The following is a 21,286-nucleotide window of genomic DNA, read 5'->3' as shown; positions in this document are numbered from 1 at the left end:
TTGTCTCAAAAAAAATTTTTTTTTAATTTGCTAAGCAAATGTGTACTAATTCTAAAATGTCACTTTAAAAAACTCACCAATCTAATAATAATTAAAGACATACAGTGCTGGTGAGGATATGGTGAGGGAGGAAAATGGGGTAGGTGCCTTAAAATCAGCTTGGCAGTTTATGAAAAAATTAAAGACAGTTACTGATGAGGAAACCATTCTACCTCTGATTATATACAAAAGAAAACTGACAAACTATATCCACATAAAACATGTACATGAATATTCACAGCCACACTTTAATAATCAAAAATTAGAGAAAACTCAGATCTCTAAAAACTGAAGAATGGATAAACAAAAGGTGGTATATCTATACAAAGGAACATTATTTCACAATGAAAAGGAAAAGACCACATGTATAATTCCATTTATCTGAAATACTCAGAACAGGAAAACTGACAAAGGAGAGAGCAGTATAAGAGGCTGGGGGAGGTGGTGTGTATAGTAATTGCCAATGTATGTTGATTTTCTGAGGAGGTGAATATATTCTTAAATTGAATACAGTGATGGCTATATAATTCTGAAATATACTAAGAAGTACTAAATTATACACATTCACTAATATTTTTTGGAGGGTAAACCATGGCAAATAAATGTTCTTTTCTTTCTTTTTTTGGTATCAGGGATGGAACTCGGGACCTTGTGCTTGTGAGGCAGGCGGTGGAACCACTGAGGTAAATCCCAAGCCCTTGTTCTTTTCTTGAAGACACAAGAAGTGGAAGTGAGTATTGCTAACTGCTATTGACTCTGGTCATCTGATATGAAAAGTTACCAATGAAATCTACAGATGACACACATGTTGAATTATTAAGACAGAGCCAGCCTGATCAGAGCTAATTTTACCTTCTTTTGATTTCTGAATATACCAAATAAGTTGATATGTCCAGTGAGCTTCACAAAAGACAAGTATAAATACCCAGAAGAACTAACAGCTTACAAAGACAAACAAGAGACAATTTAAACTTGAACATTCAACCTTAGCCCAGATTTTTAGTAGTGGTTAAAGACTTACTGGACTCATATACACGCCCTGATGTACATCACCAAATTGGCCTTCTCCAATACATCGTCCAAGTTCTATTCTTTCTCTCTGAATCTCATAATCCCTGGCTGCAAAACATGACCCGTTGAGCAATAAATAAGAAGTACAATATTCCAAATACATAAACAAAACTTGATATATAAATCATCCATGAGCAAAAACTTCATGTGTAGTATATCAATATATAAAAAGGCTTTAAACGGAGTGGAATTCTCTTAACACTTTAAAAGGAATTTCTGTATCAGTTATGGTATTGGATAAAAACAATGAATTCTGTTAAAGGTAGATTTATTTTTCATGCTGTTCCCAGGAGTCTCTGAATGTCTAATTTATTTTGTATCTACTTAATAGTTATCTAAATAATTGTACCAAGTATTACATGCTTAATAAGAGCTATTAATTTAGGAATTCATATATGAAGGCTTTAAAAACAATTATTTGAGGCAGTTATTTTAAAAATAACTAAAATTTGTAAATATAGAGGTGACATAAAAGTGTCACGAGTGAACTTTATGTTTTGAAAGTTTAAGAGTTTTCCACTTCATGATAATCCTATCTCTAGATTATTATGGAGCTAAAAGAGTTTAAAGAGGTAGTTCCTAAACACTAATTGCAAAATTAGATGACTTCAAAACAAGGTTGAACGTATCAGAATCAACTCTTGAGACCATGTGCCTCAAAGTAATATATTAAATTGTGAGTTACACAAAAATCAATTACTTAATAGACTGCTGAGGCATATGGAAAGAAAATACCCATCAGCAACAATAGTAGATTGAATATTAATTCAATTAACTACCTGATATTTTAATTTATTTCAAGTAAGACTTTCATCCCCATAATCCATACTGTATGTATTCCATTAGTATCATCACCAATGAAATAAAACAGCCACGTATTTAAAACCTTCCCTCTGGTGGTCAAATTAGAAGCTGGCAGAACATCTGGCCCAGATTTTACATAATTGTTTTCCTCTTTAAAATCACTTTAGCTAGTAATTTCATTGATTTAACAGTATGAGTAAATCAATGATAAATAATTTAAAAATAAAAGTTAAATGAAAACTGAAATATCTCAAATCACTCCAGTTGCAATTGCAAGCAAATGCAGTTATTTCAAAGGAATCCTGTTACCTTCATCTATTCCATAGCTTTCTGTATTGCAATTAAGAGAGAAAAAAATTGAAGACCTTGCTTAGAAATAACTAATAGCAAATAGGTTAACAACAACAAATTTGGAGAGTACATTTCACTAATATTACTTTATTAAGTATTTTAAGTACAAACGAGTAAAAAAGAACAGAAATAAAAGCTATCTTTAAGTTAACTCAATGTTATTTAAGTAATGCCTTTAAGTACCTATCTCATAAATTCCTATTTTATAACTCATTTTTGTAGGATTTGGATAAAAGGTAGCTTTGTCAGACATTTCCTTTCAAGCAGGAATAAATATGCAAATACAAATGTGGATTCTCTGCAGAAATGTACAAAAGACTAAATGGCTAATCAACCCTGCTCCCTAAAAAAAGCCCCCAAAACTAACCTAAGTTTAGACATTCTTCCAAATTGCTATTGGTAGTCAAAACTCATACACGTAAGTTTCAACTCTTGCCTGGGTTACACTCACTCTCTGATAAAAGGACTCTTGAAAGACCACAAGGGAGCTGACCAGGAAAATGCATCAGAGGCCTGGTTGGTTCACTTTGTTTTGGTGATTTCTCATTGTATATAGAAAATCCAAAATAATAAAGAACTTAAAATAACAACAATAAAGAACTTAAAATATTTAGCTCTACAGAAATCTACTGAAATTGGGACATTCAAATTACTAAGGATTCTGAAACTTCTTGAAGAGGTAGAGTTAAAACAAAATTTTAAGTGCTTATCCAATTCAAGATCTGGGGCATCCAGATTCTCCTCTGCCAGAAAGCTGCACTGTCATAGAGAGAAGAGCACCTTGATATTTTCAGGCTGTGTGTAGGTCATCTAAGGGATCTGTCCCCACCCTCCTCCCACTGAAGCGTTAAGGACTGAAGGCTGGAAGCTGTTTGTATTGGTTAGTCAATGACAGTAATGAATAATTTCAAGGGAGAAATGCAATTCTTACATGTGTGTACACTTTATTACTAATTTTCATCAGAGGGAAAATAATCAATCTATTATCACAATGCCAGAAAACAAGATTACAAAAACCTTATAACTCAACTAAATTATTACAGACACTTGTGTTTTACGCTTCTCATCTTAAGAGTGGACCCATACAGAATTCTAAAGGCTGAGAAAAGCATTTCTGTTAAGTACTCAATGAAGTTCTCAAAGGATAATAAATATCTAAAACTTTTATATATGAAGTGCTATCTGTCAAATCTGAGCAAAAACAAAATGAGAAGTCTACTTACTTGAAGGCATGGTGTAAGTGTCTTCTTCATCTATAATCTCAGCATAATCATCTGTCTCTGTAACAAAGGAAACAGAAACATTGGTAGAGGTTAAGTATTTGACATGTTGGCCACTAATAAAACGCAAAAGTTGATCTGCCTAACCCCCTACTATGCTGAAATATTCTTAAAACACTATTACTCAATTTTTATTCACTAGAGTCATTTATGGAAATAAAAGTGACATCATTGTCCAACATGTTATAATACACAGACTTGTTTATCAGACAGCAAACAGGCGAACACAGAAAGCCCTTGTAAAAAAACAGAAAGATATGAAATAAATATGTGTAGGATTCAAATTAACCCATCTGTGCTGACTGCAGAACTCTCCTCAGCTACAACAAATACATGTTTAAAACCACACTGTTGCCCACTGGGACCTCTCCAAACAAGATGGGCATCTTCAAAACCAAGTATGATTTTACTAATTACTAGACTCAACAGCATAATCTGAAACTTCTCCTTCAGAGAACAAATGGTGACCCAATTTTTGAAGAGACTGACTGGGCTGATTTATTTCATTTATTCAGAGTTGAAGACTGCAACCCTGAAATTTATCTTCTGTAACTTTTTAGCTCAGATATTTGAAGAGTATATATTCATGTCAAAAATGTAAAAAGATTTACCAAAAAGAACAAAGCAAAAACAAGCAGTGCATTAAAATGAGATACCGTAATGTCTAGGAGTTTTAAAGTTTCCACTTGTTCCTTTTGGTAATGCAGCAACTTAAAAATCTACCACTGGATTAACAGGAAATTAAACAAAAACAAACACCACACTCCTTTGAAGAAAACAATTATCCTCTAAACAAATTTTATGCTAGAAAACTATGAGTTCAGTTTGTTTTCCTCTTTCTGGAAAAAGGAGAACCCTTAGCTGCTCCATGTGTAAGGACTGTGCTGCTAGGCCTTTCATTTCTGGGGGTCATTAAGTTCTTTCTGATAGCTGACCTGACTTGCCTGTTTAACTCTAGAAGAACTAACAGCTACAAGTATTTTCTTCTGTGCTGCCATTAGTACTTCACTCAGATATTAAAGGTACAGAAGTCAAAGGAAATAGAGAATGTGTATCTTTCCCAGTCATTAGGACATTAATTGTTGCACATACTGTAATGGTAATGATTGATATTAAATCAGTAACTGGAAGAATTTGTATAATCATTATCAAAAGTGATTAAAATCTGCCATGATGAATATATTTAATATGTATCAGAAACAAATGCTAAAAAAAAATGTCTGGCTGGTAGAACATAATGTCAATTCTCGTTCAGACACGTATCACATACAAAGTATGAAGGCCTATATGATGGTGGGATACTTTGTGTTATTCATATGTTTATAAATAAACACTACTTACAGAATTAAAGAAAAAAATTTAAACCTTACATTTTCTTATTTCCATATTTCTCTCTTATCCTCTTCTCTGTAAACACCAAGAACAGCAAATTGGCATCCCATAGGCCTTCAGCTTTGCTTTTGTGTAAGGGAGTTTATCAAAAGAACTTGTGAATAAAAATCTGGGATCTGTGCAGGAACCTGTAGCAACAAAGACTAAGCATGGAGGCATCTCTAATAGCTAAGATTACAGAAGCCACATAAGTCACACAGATGGACTTATCTATGTGACTATCATTTTCTCCTTATTTATTTATTTTTTGGTACCAGGGATCGAACTCGGGTCCTTGCACTTGCGCAGCAGGCAGCGAAACCACTGAGCTAAATCCCCAGCCCCATTTTCTCCTTATTCTGGAATTTAGCAGCCTCAGCTTCATGACACTCCTCTCAGAAAACAAATGCAACCAAGCCTGCATTTCCAGAAACAGTGGCCTCAGTTTCCTTTCTGCCTCCTTTCATGTGAAACAGTATATGCCTTTGGCTGACCCTAGTGGGCAGGGTTCTCAGAAGGAAAGATACACAGGCTTCTTACATCTGCTGTCCTGCCTTAAACTGTTCAGGAACTTCAACAACCCTGCACTTGGCTCTGAGTTTGGCTCATCAGGCATTTCAGACTCCACACCACAAGCACCACAGCTTGCAGGGCTGCAGGGGATCACAGCAACCTGACCAGAAGCCAAGTAATAGGTGTCTACTGCCTGCACAAAGGAGGGTATGAAACTGAGGATGACAGCAACAGCAGTGACCTCAGGCCCAGCACTTACCATGAGCCATGCCACCTATTCAGAAAAGTCTCCTCAACCTAATTTGCCCCATCCCATTTGCTCTTAATCATGTTCCCTGAGATTTACTATCCTCATTACCTACAAATACCACATATTATTTTGCTTCCTTTGTATCTGGTCTTTTTACTTCTCCAGAACAGAGTGTTTGCTGGAGAACCCTCATATACCTTGTTTACATCTAAAATAGCACCTGGCACAGAAGGCAGAATTCAGGGGATAAAGTGACAAAGATGACTGTACTGCAACAGTACACTAATAGGATGATGTATGCCCATACTCTGTGTTAAGGTGGCACAGACAGTGAATAGTCAAGCTGCTGCTGTGCACGGAACAAGCCACAGTAAACATTTGACTTTTGGGAAGTCACTTCACCTAGCTATGCTTCTGTTGTGATCTCACATGTAAAATAAGAGCATCATTGACCTTGTGGGGTTGTTATGAGGATTACAGGAGACACATATAAAGTTGAGATGTGACCCTGGACATGACAGACAATCAAGACATGGAAGCTCCTATCTTGTTTTGCTTCTTGTGCGGGCTCTCTGGGAGGGATCTGGAGTTCAGAGGGTGAGATTCCTGTGTGCTTGTCCTTTTAGTCAGTCTTGATTTGACTGTAGTGCCTTCAAGGACTATCATAGAAGACCCCCCAGTAGAGTTATCAACCCCTGAAACAATTCTGAAGGAATAAAAATAAAATGCCTAATGTGTATCAGGCTACCTTACAACACTGATTTGGGAAGAATCATGTTGCTTACATTTCTATTAGTTAATAAAATCACAGGAAACTAACTTTTAAAAGAGCTATGTGAACTTTATATAAAACCTGGGAAACAGCTACCTAGAAATTAATATTTGGGGTCAGGAATTTATACTTTGCTGTAATGTAAATAGAAAATTTTACTGGAATGAATTTCATGGGTTGACTCTTATGGGAGAGTGAACAATGCTGAAGGGACATGAATCTTGTAAAGATTTGTAACCCTCTACTTACGAGTTCCATGTGGCAATTCCCTAGTCTCTCTCTATCTTTATCTCTATGTCTGTCTCTTACCTTTATCTGTCTGTCTCTGTCTCTGTTTCTCTGTAGAAGTTCAAAAGAACCTTAAGCATGCTAGGCAAGTGTTCCACTACTGAGTACATTTCCCAGTCTCCAAGAATTCTTTTTATTGCATCAGTTCAATTTTATCCTTTCCTGGTTTTTAGGACTCTAAGAAATCAGGACAGTGATCTGACAGCTATTTTTACATAGTCGAGGACTCTGAAAATTTGGATCCCAGTCTAAAATTGCCTCCCCTTCCCCCAAACAGTGGTATTATAAAAGGAAAAGATAGAGAAAAAGAAAATCATTTTAAAGATCTGGGCATAGATGAGGAAGCTAGATCTGTATTCTTCATGTAACGATGACAACAACAGGGCTGTAAATTTACCATATACTAGACAGTGTCATAAACAACTATGTATACTATTGTTTAATCCGTAGTGGAATTTCCTGGGGTGTTACTACAATCATCCTCCCTGTTTTATAGGCAGGAAGCTGAGGCACAAACAAGATATATAACTTAAGACCCCAGAGTCACTCAGTGGCAGGCTGGTATTCAGCAGTTTTATAGCACAGAGCTAGGGCTGTGAGTTACTATGTGTCATTCATTATCATCTTCCAAAAAATTTATGGAACTTTCATCTGACAGACAAAATACTTTTTGCTTTGAAACTATCAAAAGTTCCTCCAAGGATATTTTGGGAATTTTTTTTTCCCTTAACAAGGGCAGAATTTTGCTTCAGGGATGCTAATAGGAAAGCTCATCTAAATCTGAATTTGGAAAAGGATTTTAAGATGCTGGGTCCATGAGTTAAAGATTTAAAATAAAACATTTAAATCTGGGTGCAGTGCCATATGCCTGTATTCTCAGCTATGCAGGAGGCTGAGGCAGGAGGTTTGCACGGGCCCAGGACTTCAAGGCCAGCCTGGGCAACATAGGTTTTTTTCTTACAAAAAAAAAAAAAAAGTAATCAAATCTGTAAAAAGGAGACTTTAGAAATTTGGATAGCATAATTTGAATGGTATGGTAAATTTAAAAGATGGGAAAACCTAGTAAAAGGACAGAAACAGCTCAGAAAATAATAGGGAACAAAAGAGGAGAAAATAGTTATTAACTTCTCCTTTTAAAGCAAAGTAAGAGAGACATATAGTTACTACTAAAGTTATGAACATAGATAACATTAAAGACTTATGTTCTGTCACTTAAAGGGCCTGATGTCTCTGGAGCTGTTGTGGATGGCATTTGGGGGGTATGTACTGGTTTATCAATTCCAGGAACTGCATAAAATCCTTCAAGCTCAAAACCTTGCCAGCTAAATAAACCTGTATAATATTCCATGTATGAGGCAGTGATTGTCTCTGCTTGTCTTCCCTTCTTGGCAGCATCTGTGCGCTGGTGTGGGTATCAGCAATTCTGACAACTTGTTCCCTTAACTTGCTTCCCTGATGCTCCCCAGGGAGATGGGGCCTAATGAGAGGGCTAGGAAGTTTGACGAATCCCCTATCCCTTGCACTAATATCTTTACGGTGACTAGATTATTCAGGCAATTCAGAAGGACTGACCAATTTAATCCAAGCTGTATTAAATCTCTTAATCCAAGCTGGATAACCCAGATGTGCCATAAAGTTCATGGCACCATGAAGCAGTACAAAGAGTTGTTTTCTTGGAGCCAAGATGAACTCAGCTTTGCCCTGTAATTAAGTAGCTAAGTGAGCTAGACTAGGGATTGGCACGTTTTCTGTGAAAGGCCAGATCGGAGTTTTTTTTGGTACCAGGGATGGAACTCAGCAGATAGGAAATTTTTAAAGACTGTGCTACCTATACAGTCTTTCTGGCAGCTATTCAGCTTTGCTGTTCAAATTACAGTCTGGGAACAGCCACAGACACCATATAAACAAGTGGGTTGGTGGGGCTATGTTCCAACGGAACTTTACTAATAGATACTGAAATATGGACTTTAGGTAATTTTGGTATCACAAATACTGGTTTTCTTTTGATGTTTTCTCCTGAACCACTGAAAATGTGAAAATACCACTAACTCAAGAGGCAGTACCAGAACAGGTAGGCTACTAGGTCCACAGGCTTTACTGTATGAACTATGACCAAGATCAAGTGAGTAAATCTTTAAGGCTCAATTAGTCACTTGTAAGTATAGACGGGGACAAGTATATTTGCTTGGGCTGCTCATCATTCACAGTATTGGGAAATTCCAATGTGGGGAAATATGTGAAAAGCTTAGAGTCTATCAATATGTGGTACATTTGTTGGTAGATGTTTAAATTTGTATGTTTCACAGTAATCCTCACAACAATCAAGTGAGCCTTTTTCCAGAGGGAAATGCAGTGGATAGAGCAATATGTTTGAGGTCATTCAATAGTTGTTGACAGGATAGGGCAGATGATAAAGATGAGGCTGAAGCCGTGACCTAAATACTAATCTCTGACCACTTGTTTCCTCATCTGCAAAACAGTACCTCCCAATGATACTTGAGGGATTGCTGAGAGTGAGGAATCCAGTAGGTAAGATGCCCACAGACAGGAGGCTCTCAATGAATAGCAGCTGCTAATTTGTTACTATCAAGAAATCAATCTAGGCTGGAGGTTTAGCTCAGTGGTGCCAGTGCCTGCTTGGCAAGGGGAAGGTCCTGAGTTCCATGCCTGATTCCACAAAACAAAACAAAAAAAGAAAAAAAAAAGAAAGAAAGAAACAATCTAGAAAGGGAGCTTAACCCTTCTGGCTTCAAATCCTGTGAAGAATAAGTACTTTTCTAAAGTCATATTTAGTTAAGGTGTTTCACTGCAATTGCTTTGTTCATTCAATGCAGGTTATCAATCTCTATCACATCAAGAAATGAATAGAGGTGAAATCATCAGTGAAAGTATTCTTTCAATCATGAGGGGAAAATATGCAACCCTCTCTCATTTTAGCTTATAAAATCTCACTCCTTTGGTATAAAGAAGTATAAAGGCTCATGTAGATCATACATGAAGTAAATGAGAAACATAAGACACTAAAATGTAATTTAAAAATTTCTATCTTATTAAGTATTGTCAACTGTTTGAAAAAACATCATTATTGTTGAAATTATCTTGATGTCAGTTTGACTCTTAAAAATCACTTTCACATATAGGATGTATGTGTATGTATATACATATTTTTTTTGAGAAATTACAGTTTCCAAGTGTAACTAATTTTGCTGAAATGCTGTTGACAACTTCCTAAAACTCTGTATGTTAAATAATGAAATCTGGAAAATCTGTTATGAATATACACAACTCAAATTTACTACTGAGATATTATTTCTTTTTATGTCAAAGCCCCACCTAAATGATTAGGAGATCATTTTCTCATAGCATTTTCTACTTGATTCTATTGGATCAAAACCACATTCTGCCTTTCATTTAATACTGGATTGTATTTCCATAAATAATTATCTCACAGCAGTAACACAAATGTGAAAATAAATATTACCGTCCCCACTAATTTCATCTGTAGATCCAGGTGGCATGCAAAGAAAGGAGGAACAGGGAACAGAGGGAAGAAGACAGGAAAGAGGGGGAAGAGAAAGGAAACACACTATTAAAATGACAAGCAAATCAAAACGTCAGAAAAATAACAAAATCACCCCCAAAGTCTAATTCAAAAGACAAAAGAAAGATTGCAGTAGTAGAGTATTTATTTGAATTGAAGGATATTATGCCAAGTTTTAAGGTTCCAATATATTATATGAGGTTATATAGCAGTATTGTAGGGTTTAAATTAGTTTCTACTACACTGAGGAATTAATTTGTTTCTCACAAATAAATGTTAAAAATGGCTTCTACCTTGTTCAAAGAGAATTTGTGTACTCTTAGATAAAAAGAAAACAAACATCACTAATGTGCACATTAAATGACAACTAGGGGAACAAGCCCATGGCATATCTATCCCAATGAGCTGATGGAATTTTAATATCACATGGGAGAAATATTAGGCCAGGCCTGCTACTAAGAACTGTAGGGGACTGCAGAACTTGAAGCTCTCCAAATCTGTACAAAACAATACATTCTGTTCTAAACATTTTGGAGAAATTACTGTTTCAACATTCATAAGAAAATAATACCTTTCTAGAGAATTCTCCAAATGACATGTCTGTCTCATCTATGCCGCAACCCTGAACATGTGTCCCCAAATCCTAAAGAGCACACACCTAGGATTCGCCCTATCTCCTTCATTCAGTTTCATTCTGTATTAGGAAATCTACTCAGCAAAAAATGTGGTCTTTCCAACTCCTGTGGAAAAACACTTGGAAAACACAAAACTGGGAAGCTACTTCTTGCCCTGGCATGCATTAAAAACCAGCAATTAGGCAAACAAATCTATTCAAGAGAGCAGCCCAAAGATTGTGAGACGCAAAACCTTTTCCCCAGTTATCGCTTCTAGGCAGTGGACAACACATACACATATTTAGTAAAGGTCTGATCTGTTCAGGACAATCTATAAGAATCTGGTTAGAGTTAGTTTCACAGGAATGCTCTGGTTAATAGGACAGCCTATGCAAATTCAGCGCAGTACCGGTAGGAGGAGGTTCATGGGAACAGAAGACCAAAGGGAGAAAGCGCCTAGCTTTCGTAACTTTATGTTGGCAGTGACTGACTCCTTTATAAAGAGGCAAGAGGAGGAAAGAAAAACAGAAACAAATTATTTCAATACAAAAGACATCCTTTGTTACATTTTAAGGCACATCTATTAAAAACGATACAAAATTGCAATGCTTTTCTTTTATTACTGGCATGCCTTATTTCTTACCTATGATTGACTTGTGGCTTAAAAAAACTGGTATTTTAGAATGTGATTTCATATTTTGGCAAAGATTAGCAGTGGATACAAAAGAAGACATAATGAAATGCTCCCAGTTCTGGAGAGTCAACTACTGAAGATACAGATATTTTTATAAATAACAGAGCCAAAACAAAATGAAACACAAAACAAAAAGACCAATAAATAATTCAAGAATCAAGAACATTCAACCATAAAGACAAATTTGTAGAAAACTAGTGGGTCTCACTGTGAAAGAGTTATCTCAGCAATTTACCCCAACTCATCACCTAAGACAAACACACACATCTATATTACCTTAACATAAAAAACCAGTGATGAGGATGTTTGAATACATAGGCTGCAAAAACCTGCATTATTTATATTCACTTGCTCACTCATTCATGTACTCAGAACTCATTTAAAACGCAGCTTTCTCTAGTTAAGCAGTGAGAACAGAGAAGCAAGAATTATAATACGGCAACAGTGGACATGTATCAGTCAAGTGCAACCAAGGAATGAAGCCTTCAAGATGCTGCAGATGTAACATGTGATTGACATACAGTACTCAGACATGTAGGGCACCATCAATAAAGTCCTGACTTCAAGCATGGACTCAGAGAGAATGATGGTCAGGACCATTTGGTCAACAAGATGGCAACAATCTCATCTGACAGTACCAACATACAAGGAATAGGAATGAGAGGAGCTGAAATGTATGCTTCAGTTAGTATTTTTCAAATGCTATGTTTGTCTCCAATGGGATTTACTGATTACTTCACCTTACTGCTTGATTTGAAAAGCTACTTTCATCACATACCACATTTCCAGACTTCCTATGTGGCCTTAGAGTACAGTGCTCTCAGGTCTATTGCTGAAGATGGGTCTGACTCAACAATTTAATGCTCTGTGTGAAAATGGATGGGATTCTGGATTTGGGTGTGGGAGGGGAGGATCAGTAGGCAAGAGCTATGTGGGAGGTTACTGGGATGAAATATGAACGAATAGATTGTGGACAAAAGCATTCTATCAGTATTAAATTTCTTGATTTTAATAATGATACTCAATTATGTAAGATATCGTCTTTGGTCTTAAGAAAAACACACTAGGCACAGTGGATTTGAGTAAAGAATTTTTGAGACTACATTTACTATTTGTGTCACTTTCTAAGAATGAAATCATGATAAAATAAAAATAAAGGGAATATGGGCTCTGGAGCCAGACAATCTGGATTCAAACACTCTGACCTTGGAAAGTTACCCAACTTTTGTTTCTGTTTTCTTAATTGTAAAACAGGATAATAACAGAAGCTACCTCAGGTATAGCTGAGGGAGGATTCCCTGGACAGCTGGCTCAGAGTAGCTACTGGACAAGTGCCCGCTCTTATTTCTCTACTATTTTTAAATGATGGCATGCATAGCCTCTATATTAACTTAAAAGCAAGTAATTTTTTAAGATGTTAAGTACAACTTTTCTTGAATAATACCAAGAATATCATCTTGCATCAGAAAAAAGGTATCAAGACTTGTTTTACTAAAAATGATCATTTTCATTGTATTTTTGGAGCACCTACCATGAACTATGCATATTAGATAAGTCCTGGGATTACAGTAGTAAACAAATCAGACCCTGAAACCCTTAATTTATTGAGTTTAGCTAGCATAATAGAAAGACAAATAAAATAAGTGATACGGTCTGTCTATATATAAGTGCTATGAGGACAAACAAAGCAGAAGGGGGACAGGGAGTATTTTCATGTAGTGCTGCAACCTGTAATTTGTAATTACAGAAGGAGGTGTTTGCAAGGATCTCTAGGAGGCAAGGCAGTGGGTATGTACATATCTGGGAAGGCCAGTACAGGCAGGGCTCACAGCAGACATGCAGAGGAACAGGATGGTGGTCAGGATGATAAATGAAGCTTTAGCATTAGGGGGCCAGGGGAGATGGCAGGCACACTCAGAGAGATAACAGAAGGCCAGAGAGTCTAAGACCTTGTAGGCTGTGCTTTTTATTCTGAAAGATGTTGAAACCAGAAGACAGAGGAAGTTAGGCAGATAAGACACAGGTCCTGGATAGTGAACCCAAAGTAAACTAAAAGTCAAGTCTTAAGTGAATTAACTTATCAAAGTAACCGAATAATTAACTTAACCACACTGACCATCAGGGGGTAATAAAATACAAGGGACAAAACACAGGTTCTTAAACAAACGGGAGAAGCCTTGGAAGAAGTGAAATCTAAAACAAAGTAGTTTGCTTTCCAGGCATTAAAGGCCTACCTGCAACCAGCAGCACCCCTGTGTTCTGTCATGTTCACCTACACCAAAAACTGTATAAAAAGCCCCTGGACTTAAACATTTATGGTGTCTGTTTTATGGAACCCTTCCCTGACAAGTGGGAAGCTTTGCCTTTTATTCTTTCTATTAAACACACATTTGGCCATTCCCTATCGCTTGCTATTTTTGTCAGCTTCAATTTTGGTTGCCCCAAAACAAGAACCTGAAAGGTAGAAGGAACTGGTTACAATGTCAAGAGTGAATCAGTAATGTGAGCTACAATCTCAGCCCTTTATATTTTTTATTTTGAAAGAGTTTTGCTAAGTTGCCCAGGTTCACCTCAAACTTGTGATTCTCCTGCCTCAGCCTCCTGGGTAGCTGGGATTACAAGTATGCACTACCACACCTGGCTTCAAACATCTTTAAATCCTAGTAAAGAGCTTATAGGTAACAAAGGGCCCAGAGATGACAGGATAAAGAAAAACAATGTCACAAAAATATAATTCAACACATTCGGAATGTAGAAACTGTAAGTTAAGTGCTGTAATTCTTCCACAGACAGCTACAATTACAAACCAACAAACAGGGAGGGTTAGCTGACAGATACTGGAGGGGCACTGAGAAAATTCAACAGTGTTTGACTCTTGTTGGGACAAATCCAAGTGTGAAATGGGGTAATCAGGGCAATGTGACCACTGGCTATCTGATACTGTTTCTAAAAAAGCTATTTTAAAGAAATATTTACAGGTGAAATATGCCTTGGGTTTGCTATAAAATAACCAATGGGAACTGTGTGTCTGTGTAAGAGGCTGGGGGTAGAAGTGAAATAAGATTGGTGATAAATTTTTCACCACTGAATTTGGGTAAAATGAATGTGGAAAATTATTATAGAACTCTATTCTCTCTTCTGTATATGCTTAAAATTTTCTATGAAAGAAGTAATTTAGAGACAACATATACAGTATTTGTTCCTTTCTATGGTTTGTTTTGACTTGTTCAGTTTTATTTTAATTCATACTTACTGTACAGTCACCATGTGATACAAACAAAGGGTAGGGGCTGGGGTGAAGTCTAATTCTAACACTGTATTTGAAAGATCAAAGCATCTCTCTGAAAAGTAGAAAAGAACCAGACCTTTTAATTGCATTCTAGTAATCAACTGTTTAAAAAGCTAAAAGTTTATTAACATTTTAATCAGTTTAGTCAGGGGATTACACCATGAGTCAAGAATACTTGAGTATACTCTAGTATACTTCCAACTATGAAGCATACACCATTATAAAAGACAGAAGCAAAGTTCTGCGAAAAGTACTTTCATGAAGCATTTCATTCCCTATATAATACAGAAGCTACTAGGGAACAAAATTCTTCTGGAAACAAAATTTACAGGACTGAGGTGACAGATTTGTGGGGACAAGAGTTTGTAAAAACAAAAATCATCGTTTATCTTTTCAGTTGGTCTTTTAAAATTTGAATGTGCCTCAGTCTACTCCCTGCCAGGCAGGCCTGCAAGTTCATCAGAAATGCCTGAAGCTGAAAACTTGAATTCAGTGTCAGGATAAGTCGGAGGTCATTTTGCCTCAAGTACCTCTTTCAAGACACTAGTTTGCAGCCCATGATGCTGATTATGTATGTGACTTCAGAGTGTTTTCAACTCCTTTAGAAATCACAAAAAAGAGCAATGTGACTAAGTAGCACCCTCAAATCTTACTATAGCAGGCAAGATTCAAATGCTGATCGGGTAGGACGTGAGGGCTGAGACAAGAGGCAGCATGGCTGGGCTATGTTCATTCACATCCTTACCCATACATAACACAACAGCCAGTGGGAGTCTACGAAGTCAAGGTCGACTGCAAGCTTCTCAATGGCTGAGAGTCTCTCCTAACACCATATCAAACTAGAATAATTTCCAGTACTCCATGTCAGTAACATCCAGTACCTGCCATTTTGCATATGTGATTATCAGTAACATTTTGACTATATTATAAAGCACGTAATTTATAAAAATGAACTTCATATGTACTAGGTAATAATACCCTAAAATCAGGGCACGGTTTTTTTCCCCTCCAAATTCAGAAAAGCTGTCATCTAAATCAAGCACTAAGCAGAAGAAACTATCCTGGAAACCATGGCATTATCAAACCTGAAGCTACAGTTTAAAGCCAGACACAAGTAGCTCTCAACTCAATCTTGAACACAGGGCCGATGTTTGAATTTTAACAGAAGATTCAGTACTATAATTATTCCTGCTAAATGAGGAAAAAACTATAATGGACACACACAGTAAAGTATTGCTCCAATTCACACACATCAAGCGTTTGGAATAAATCAGTGGGAATTAACAAAGAGAATGAGCCTTGGTGTCCAAGATCTGAGCCTTCATCTATTACTCATGAGCTATGTGAACCAAGCTAAGTTAGTTAAACTGTGAGAGTCATAATTTCCTCATCTGTAGAGTGGAAATATAGTGAAGATGTCCTATGGTTAAGATAAGACAATGCAAGTGGACCTGCCAGGAATAATCCCCAAGCCTCATTCTTAAGTGAATAATTCTTTTCTTTACAATGTAGTGGGCACAGCAATGAATGTGCAACAGACCTGGTATGTAAATACCACAGGAAAATAGATGCAGTCATTATTATATACTCCACCACCTTATATTACATAGAACTCTACAGTTTAAAAGCACTTTTCCATGTTTTTTTTTTTTTTTTTTTTTTGGTTTTTTGAGACAGAATTTCCCTTTGTAGTTCAGGCTGGCCTTGAACTCACTAATGTAGCCTAGGCTGGCCTCAAACTTTGGGTGATCCTCTTGGATCAGCCTCCCAAGTGCTAGGATTACAGGCGTGTGCCACCATGCTCAGCTCCATGTATGTTTTTTTTTTTGGTACCAGGGATCGAACTCAGGACCTTGTGCTTTCGAGGCAGGTGACGGAACCACTGAGCTAAATCCCCAGCCCCTCCATGTATGATTTTTTAAAGAACTGCAACGAAACAGCTTGATACATTTATTTTTGTTAAATTTTTCCTTAATAATTTATAATTTTCAGTCACTAAGTTGAAATACCTAAAAGTAATCTTATATACAAAAATCATGCTGTGTGATTAATAATCAAACCAAAATAATTTGTTAAATTTTAAAAAATTTATAATGTTGAAAAAAGTATTCCAAGGTGATACATTTGTCTTTCTAGCACAAAGGTCTTGGTGGAGACAAACCAAACACTTTTACTGGCAGATGAAAAAGATCACTGGACTCACTCATTTTCATGATAAGAGATACAAAAAGAAAAAGTATAATTTACAGTCTTACGTAAAGTCCAAACAAGAGCCATGGACATAATGAAATGGCATCAGCATCATGTATTTCTGATTATGTCTAATATTTTACCTCTTAAGCAAGGGTCTGCTTACCAAAAACAAACTCCCACAAACACAAAAAATTAACAAACCAGATTTAAGTCTTCAAAATATTTGAAATTCAGCTTTAATCACTGATTTGAAAATATCTGTTTTTCTGTGTACTCACGATTCCAGCAGTAACCCGATCATGCAGGTTACACCTCCCTTTCTGAGCGCACCCACAGATCACTCAGGGCTGACTGTAACACTAGACTCTTCTTGGACACATGCTGAGGCCTGTCTGAGCTCTACAAGCCTAAATTTCCTTTTTAGCACCACAGAAATACGAAATTCTATCAAGTATTTTTCTGAATCTTTGCTAATCTTACTTTTATAGAGAAAGATTGTCTAAATTTCAAAGATGAACTCTCCTAAGAAATGCATCTAGCATAGTGGTTGGTATACAAACTACTCAACTATCTGTTGAATGGATTAATGTAAATGGGAAATGTACAACTGGAATAACGTCTATCTGTAGGGTTTGTTGCAGTTAATGAACTGATGTATGACAAAGGAGAAGATAATCTATGCTGCTTGCATATAGTTAGACTGCAGCCTCGCCCCACTCGCCTGCAGACAGAACAGGTTTGCAGTGGAGAGAAAATGCAAGATTCCACAGGGCCTGGCAGGAGCAGGGCCTTGGCCACAGAACGCCAGTATAATATGCTGAACAAGAGGTAAAGGACAACAGAGAAATAACCTTGGGATTTGTTAATACATTGGTTTTCCAGGTTATAAGCTGAGCAGAGATATTCCTAGAAATGCTGAATATCAGTGTTTGGGGTAAGGGTACCATCAATGGAGTGTGCACAGGCTTCAGGAAGATGCTAAGTTTATAGTCTTTGTGAAAGGTAGAAAAATACCATACTAGTTATTCTCACTCTGCCTAAGAAAGCAAACAGTGGGTAAAATGACTAAGGACTAAAAGGACTCTAGATAAATTAGCCATATCATTAACTATCCACTGGACACTCATCATTCTTCTCTGCCTAGATTATAAATCAGCCAGTGACAGTCACATATCAAAGTATCACTAGCTCTGGAGAACAGAGAGACAATAATATAATGATAAGAAGAATGGGGTGAATAGGAAAGCTCCAGCAAAGCTATAGAGATAAAGGGGGAACCACAATCCCAATTTAATGTGGCTGAGAAACAACTGAAGGAGGGAAGAGCAGGTAACAGGTAGCTGGCCTTCAAGGGCTGAGTTAAAGAGCCTGAGCATCAGCTGATGGGTACTAAATTTTTGTCTATTTAAATCAATGTGGTAGCAATCAAAGAAGTAAGAGAGAAGGAAATATGATCTCCTTGTTAAGGTACAGCTAGGAAAAAAAACACAGAGTCAGAATCATAAGAAATGAAGATGGGGGTTGTTGAACTCAGATACTTGAGCTTCAGCAAGGACTCTACCTTTTGCTAGGTATGTAATCTCGAGAAAGTTACTTAACTTCTCTGGCATGAAGAGAAACTATTTCATTTGACTGTTTTAAGGGCAAAACATAAACCAAAGCCTGGAACAGCATCTCTTGCACCTAAAAGTCAGCCAACTTTCTTCTTAATGTGCCTCTAAAACAGGATGAAAAGTAGGAGAACACAAAGGAGGAGTTGGCTAGGAAAGTAAAATGCTGATGCTTGTTGAAGACCATCTGCTAAAAGAAATGCTGGGGTTCAAATCTAAAGAATGGAGGGTATTGACGAAAAGAGATTGGCAAAATAGAAGGACAAAATTTGAAGGTAGGATCCACTTTATGACCTGAAGACAGATATCAAGAACAGGACTCATCAGCGCAACAGAAGAACATTTCAGCGTGCTCTCATGCCTGAGGAGCTGTAGGGAGTGCGTGTGGTAAATATAGCAGCCAGAAGTCATGGGATCCTGGGACTCATCCCCAAAACTGCCTTTCAGGCTGGCATGGAGACAGACCACAGTGTTTATGAGTTACTCAGAGGCCAGCTCAGATCTCACCCATTCTACAGAATAGTCTCAGATGCCCTGTGGCTGCTTCCCTTCTCCTACTACAGGATATAGTGGTTTCTCTCACTGAGTCTCTGTTCCCACAATGGACCAAACAAGCACAAATGTTGAAGGCTGTCTGGCACCCCTGTGTCACTTCTAGAAACCTGCAGCTACACCCTAAGTCTTCGATTAGGCTTGAAGGATGATTTCAGTTTCCTGGAGAACATGTGGCAACCTGACACTGGCATTAAGAACTGCTCTCCATTGCCTTGAGAGGTGACCAGTGATCCCTCAGCTGACACTACAACATGCATTGTCACTATCTCTGCCAGGCATGTAAATACAAGCACAAACACTTCTGCAGAAAGGGCTGGTGGGATGTCTGTGAACAACCACAAAAACCAGTGTGCTACATTTCTACATTGAACACTAAAAAAGAATTCAGTATCAAGTAGGCAAAAGTACAAAACTAACTCAAAACAAACAGGAACTAAGTCCTTTTTATATTGACATTAAGTTATCAAGAAGATATTATTTTCTAAATGACACATATATGTTTGCATTTATATCTCAGAACAGATGATGTGCATATATGTGCGTGTATAAATAGTACAGGGTATGTTCCTTAAGACACCCAGGTTGGGACCTTGAAAGATACTTTCTCCTTCTTCCTTTATCTTCCACATTTTTAGATGGGGAAAAAGTGCACATATATTTTTAAAACATGCCAACAAAAAGTACACCACACTCATCACAACAGCAAATAGTTAAGATAATGGTTATGGAATATCTTAACTATATTTTAAAAACACCAATATCCAACCATCATTTTATGTTAATGAGAAAAGACAATAGCCATTACAAAATGTTTCACAGTTCTTGAGCTTTAAAAAATAAGGAATATGTAAGTATATTCTATTGAATTCTGCTGTCTGCAAAGATTAATTATAATGGCAACTTCAAAAGTAAAATCTTTCACTGTAAATATGATTTAATATGACTTCAAAACTAAAAAGTAACCTGGAATTCTATATAACCTGGTAAGTAATCTAGTATTTCACATATACATCTCATCTAAAATAAAATCTACGTACCATATTTAAAACTTAGTGATGGAAAAATTATACAAATTCTTTATTTTTATAAACTACTCTAGAATTAAGCAACCACATTAAGAATGGACAGGCTACAACATTTCCACCCCTTGCAGCTTGCTCTATCTCTGAGCTCTTTGAGCCCCTTACCTGACATGGAGACAGCATGTGTTCGGACACCCTGCTTTTCATTGTTGGCCAACCTGGAACAGACAGACAAAAGGTGAGTGCTGCATTACCTACACCAAGCCACAAGGCCTCTTAAACACAGAGCTGCCTTGGATTAAAAGGACAATGCCATGTGCCAGGGAGATTAAATTTTAGGTGAATATTTTAAAAATTAGATTCTACTAATATTCAACATGGGCAGACTGCTTTGATGTTTTAAAGAACAGAAATTAAAATAGGTAACTGGACTGGAGTGTGGCTTAGTGGTAGTGTTTGCCTAGCATGTGCAAAGCCCTGGGTTTGATCCCCAGCATCACAAGGAACACTGAATTGCTGTGACAGCTACTCATGTGACTTAAAACTGCACAATGGTGTGCATAAATTGTACAAAATTTTACACTTAAATGACAGACTGCAAGGGACTGCTCAAAATTATGAGAAAAGGGCCATACACATGGATCTGAATTTTTTTTCTCTAAATTTAAAATGGAAGCATGACTGGTTCTTCTTCAATTTGCAGCATGTAAAAAAGTCAAGAAGTATATTAACATATATTATTATTTTCACACTGCAAACAGGTAATCTTAATGTATGTGATTATTTGCTTCATTAGATGTCATTTATGTTGGTTTTTTTATTAAAAATAACAACAATTGGGGCCAGGGATTTAGCTCAGTGGTTTCGCTGCCTGCTGTGCAAGCGCGAGGACCCAAGTTCGATCCCTGGTACCAAAAAAGAAAATAACAACAATCAGGCGGAGTTAAGAGTGACAGGAGAAAAAAAAAATAACAACAATCCTCTTCTAGGTCCACAAACACATACTATAGAAGTACTGAATGGATATTT

The 21,286-nt window shown here is 36.9% G+C and overlaps 1 protein-coding gene across 49 annotated transcripts in view; it reads right to left on the bottom strand.

Annotated features, from left to right (window-relative positions):
• Ptk2 (protein tyrosine kinase 2) overlaps window positions 1-21,286 on the bottom strand; it is a 347,380-nt gene that overhangs the window by 97,690 nt on the left and 228,404 nt on the right. For 28 of the 49 annotated variants that reach the window (XM_087187130.1, XM_087187061.1, XM_087187045.1 and 25 more), the window contains 6 exons: window positions 20,423-20,475; window positions 11,304-11,387; window positions 10,221-10,238; window positions 3,489-3,545; window positions 2,224-2,244; window positions 1,061-1,158 (listed from right to left, as the gene is read on the bottom strand). In XM_087187130.1, the coding sequence (XP_087043256.1) occupies window positions 1,061-1,158; window positions 2,224-2,244; window positions 3,489-3,545; window positions 10,221-10,238; window positions 11,304-11,387; window positions 20,423-20,475 (331 nt within the window). The remainder of the gene's footprint in view (window positions 1-1,060; window positions 1,159-2,223; window positions 2,245-3,488; window positions 3,546-10,220; window positions 10,239-11,303; window positions 11,388-20,422; window positions 20,476-21,286) is intronic. The other 21 variants (XM_087187134.1, XM_087187136.1, XM_004837892.4 and 18 more) reach the window with 5 other exon arrangements.

The sequence above is a fragment of the Heterocephalus glaber genome, unplaced genomic scaffold (genome assembly GCF_053883595.1).
Source record: "Heterocephalus glaber isolate CG9 unplaced genomic scaffold, H.glaber_assembly_v1.0 deba00000281, whole genome shotgun sequence".
Classification (NCBI taxonomy): Eukaryota; Metazoa; Chordata; class Mammalia; order Rodentia; family Bathyergidae; genus Heterocephalus; species Heterocephalus glaber.
This window is presented reverse-complemented; position numbering and strand designations above follow the sequence as displayed.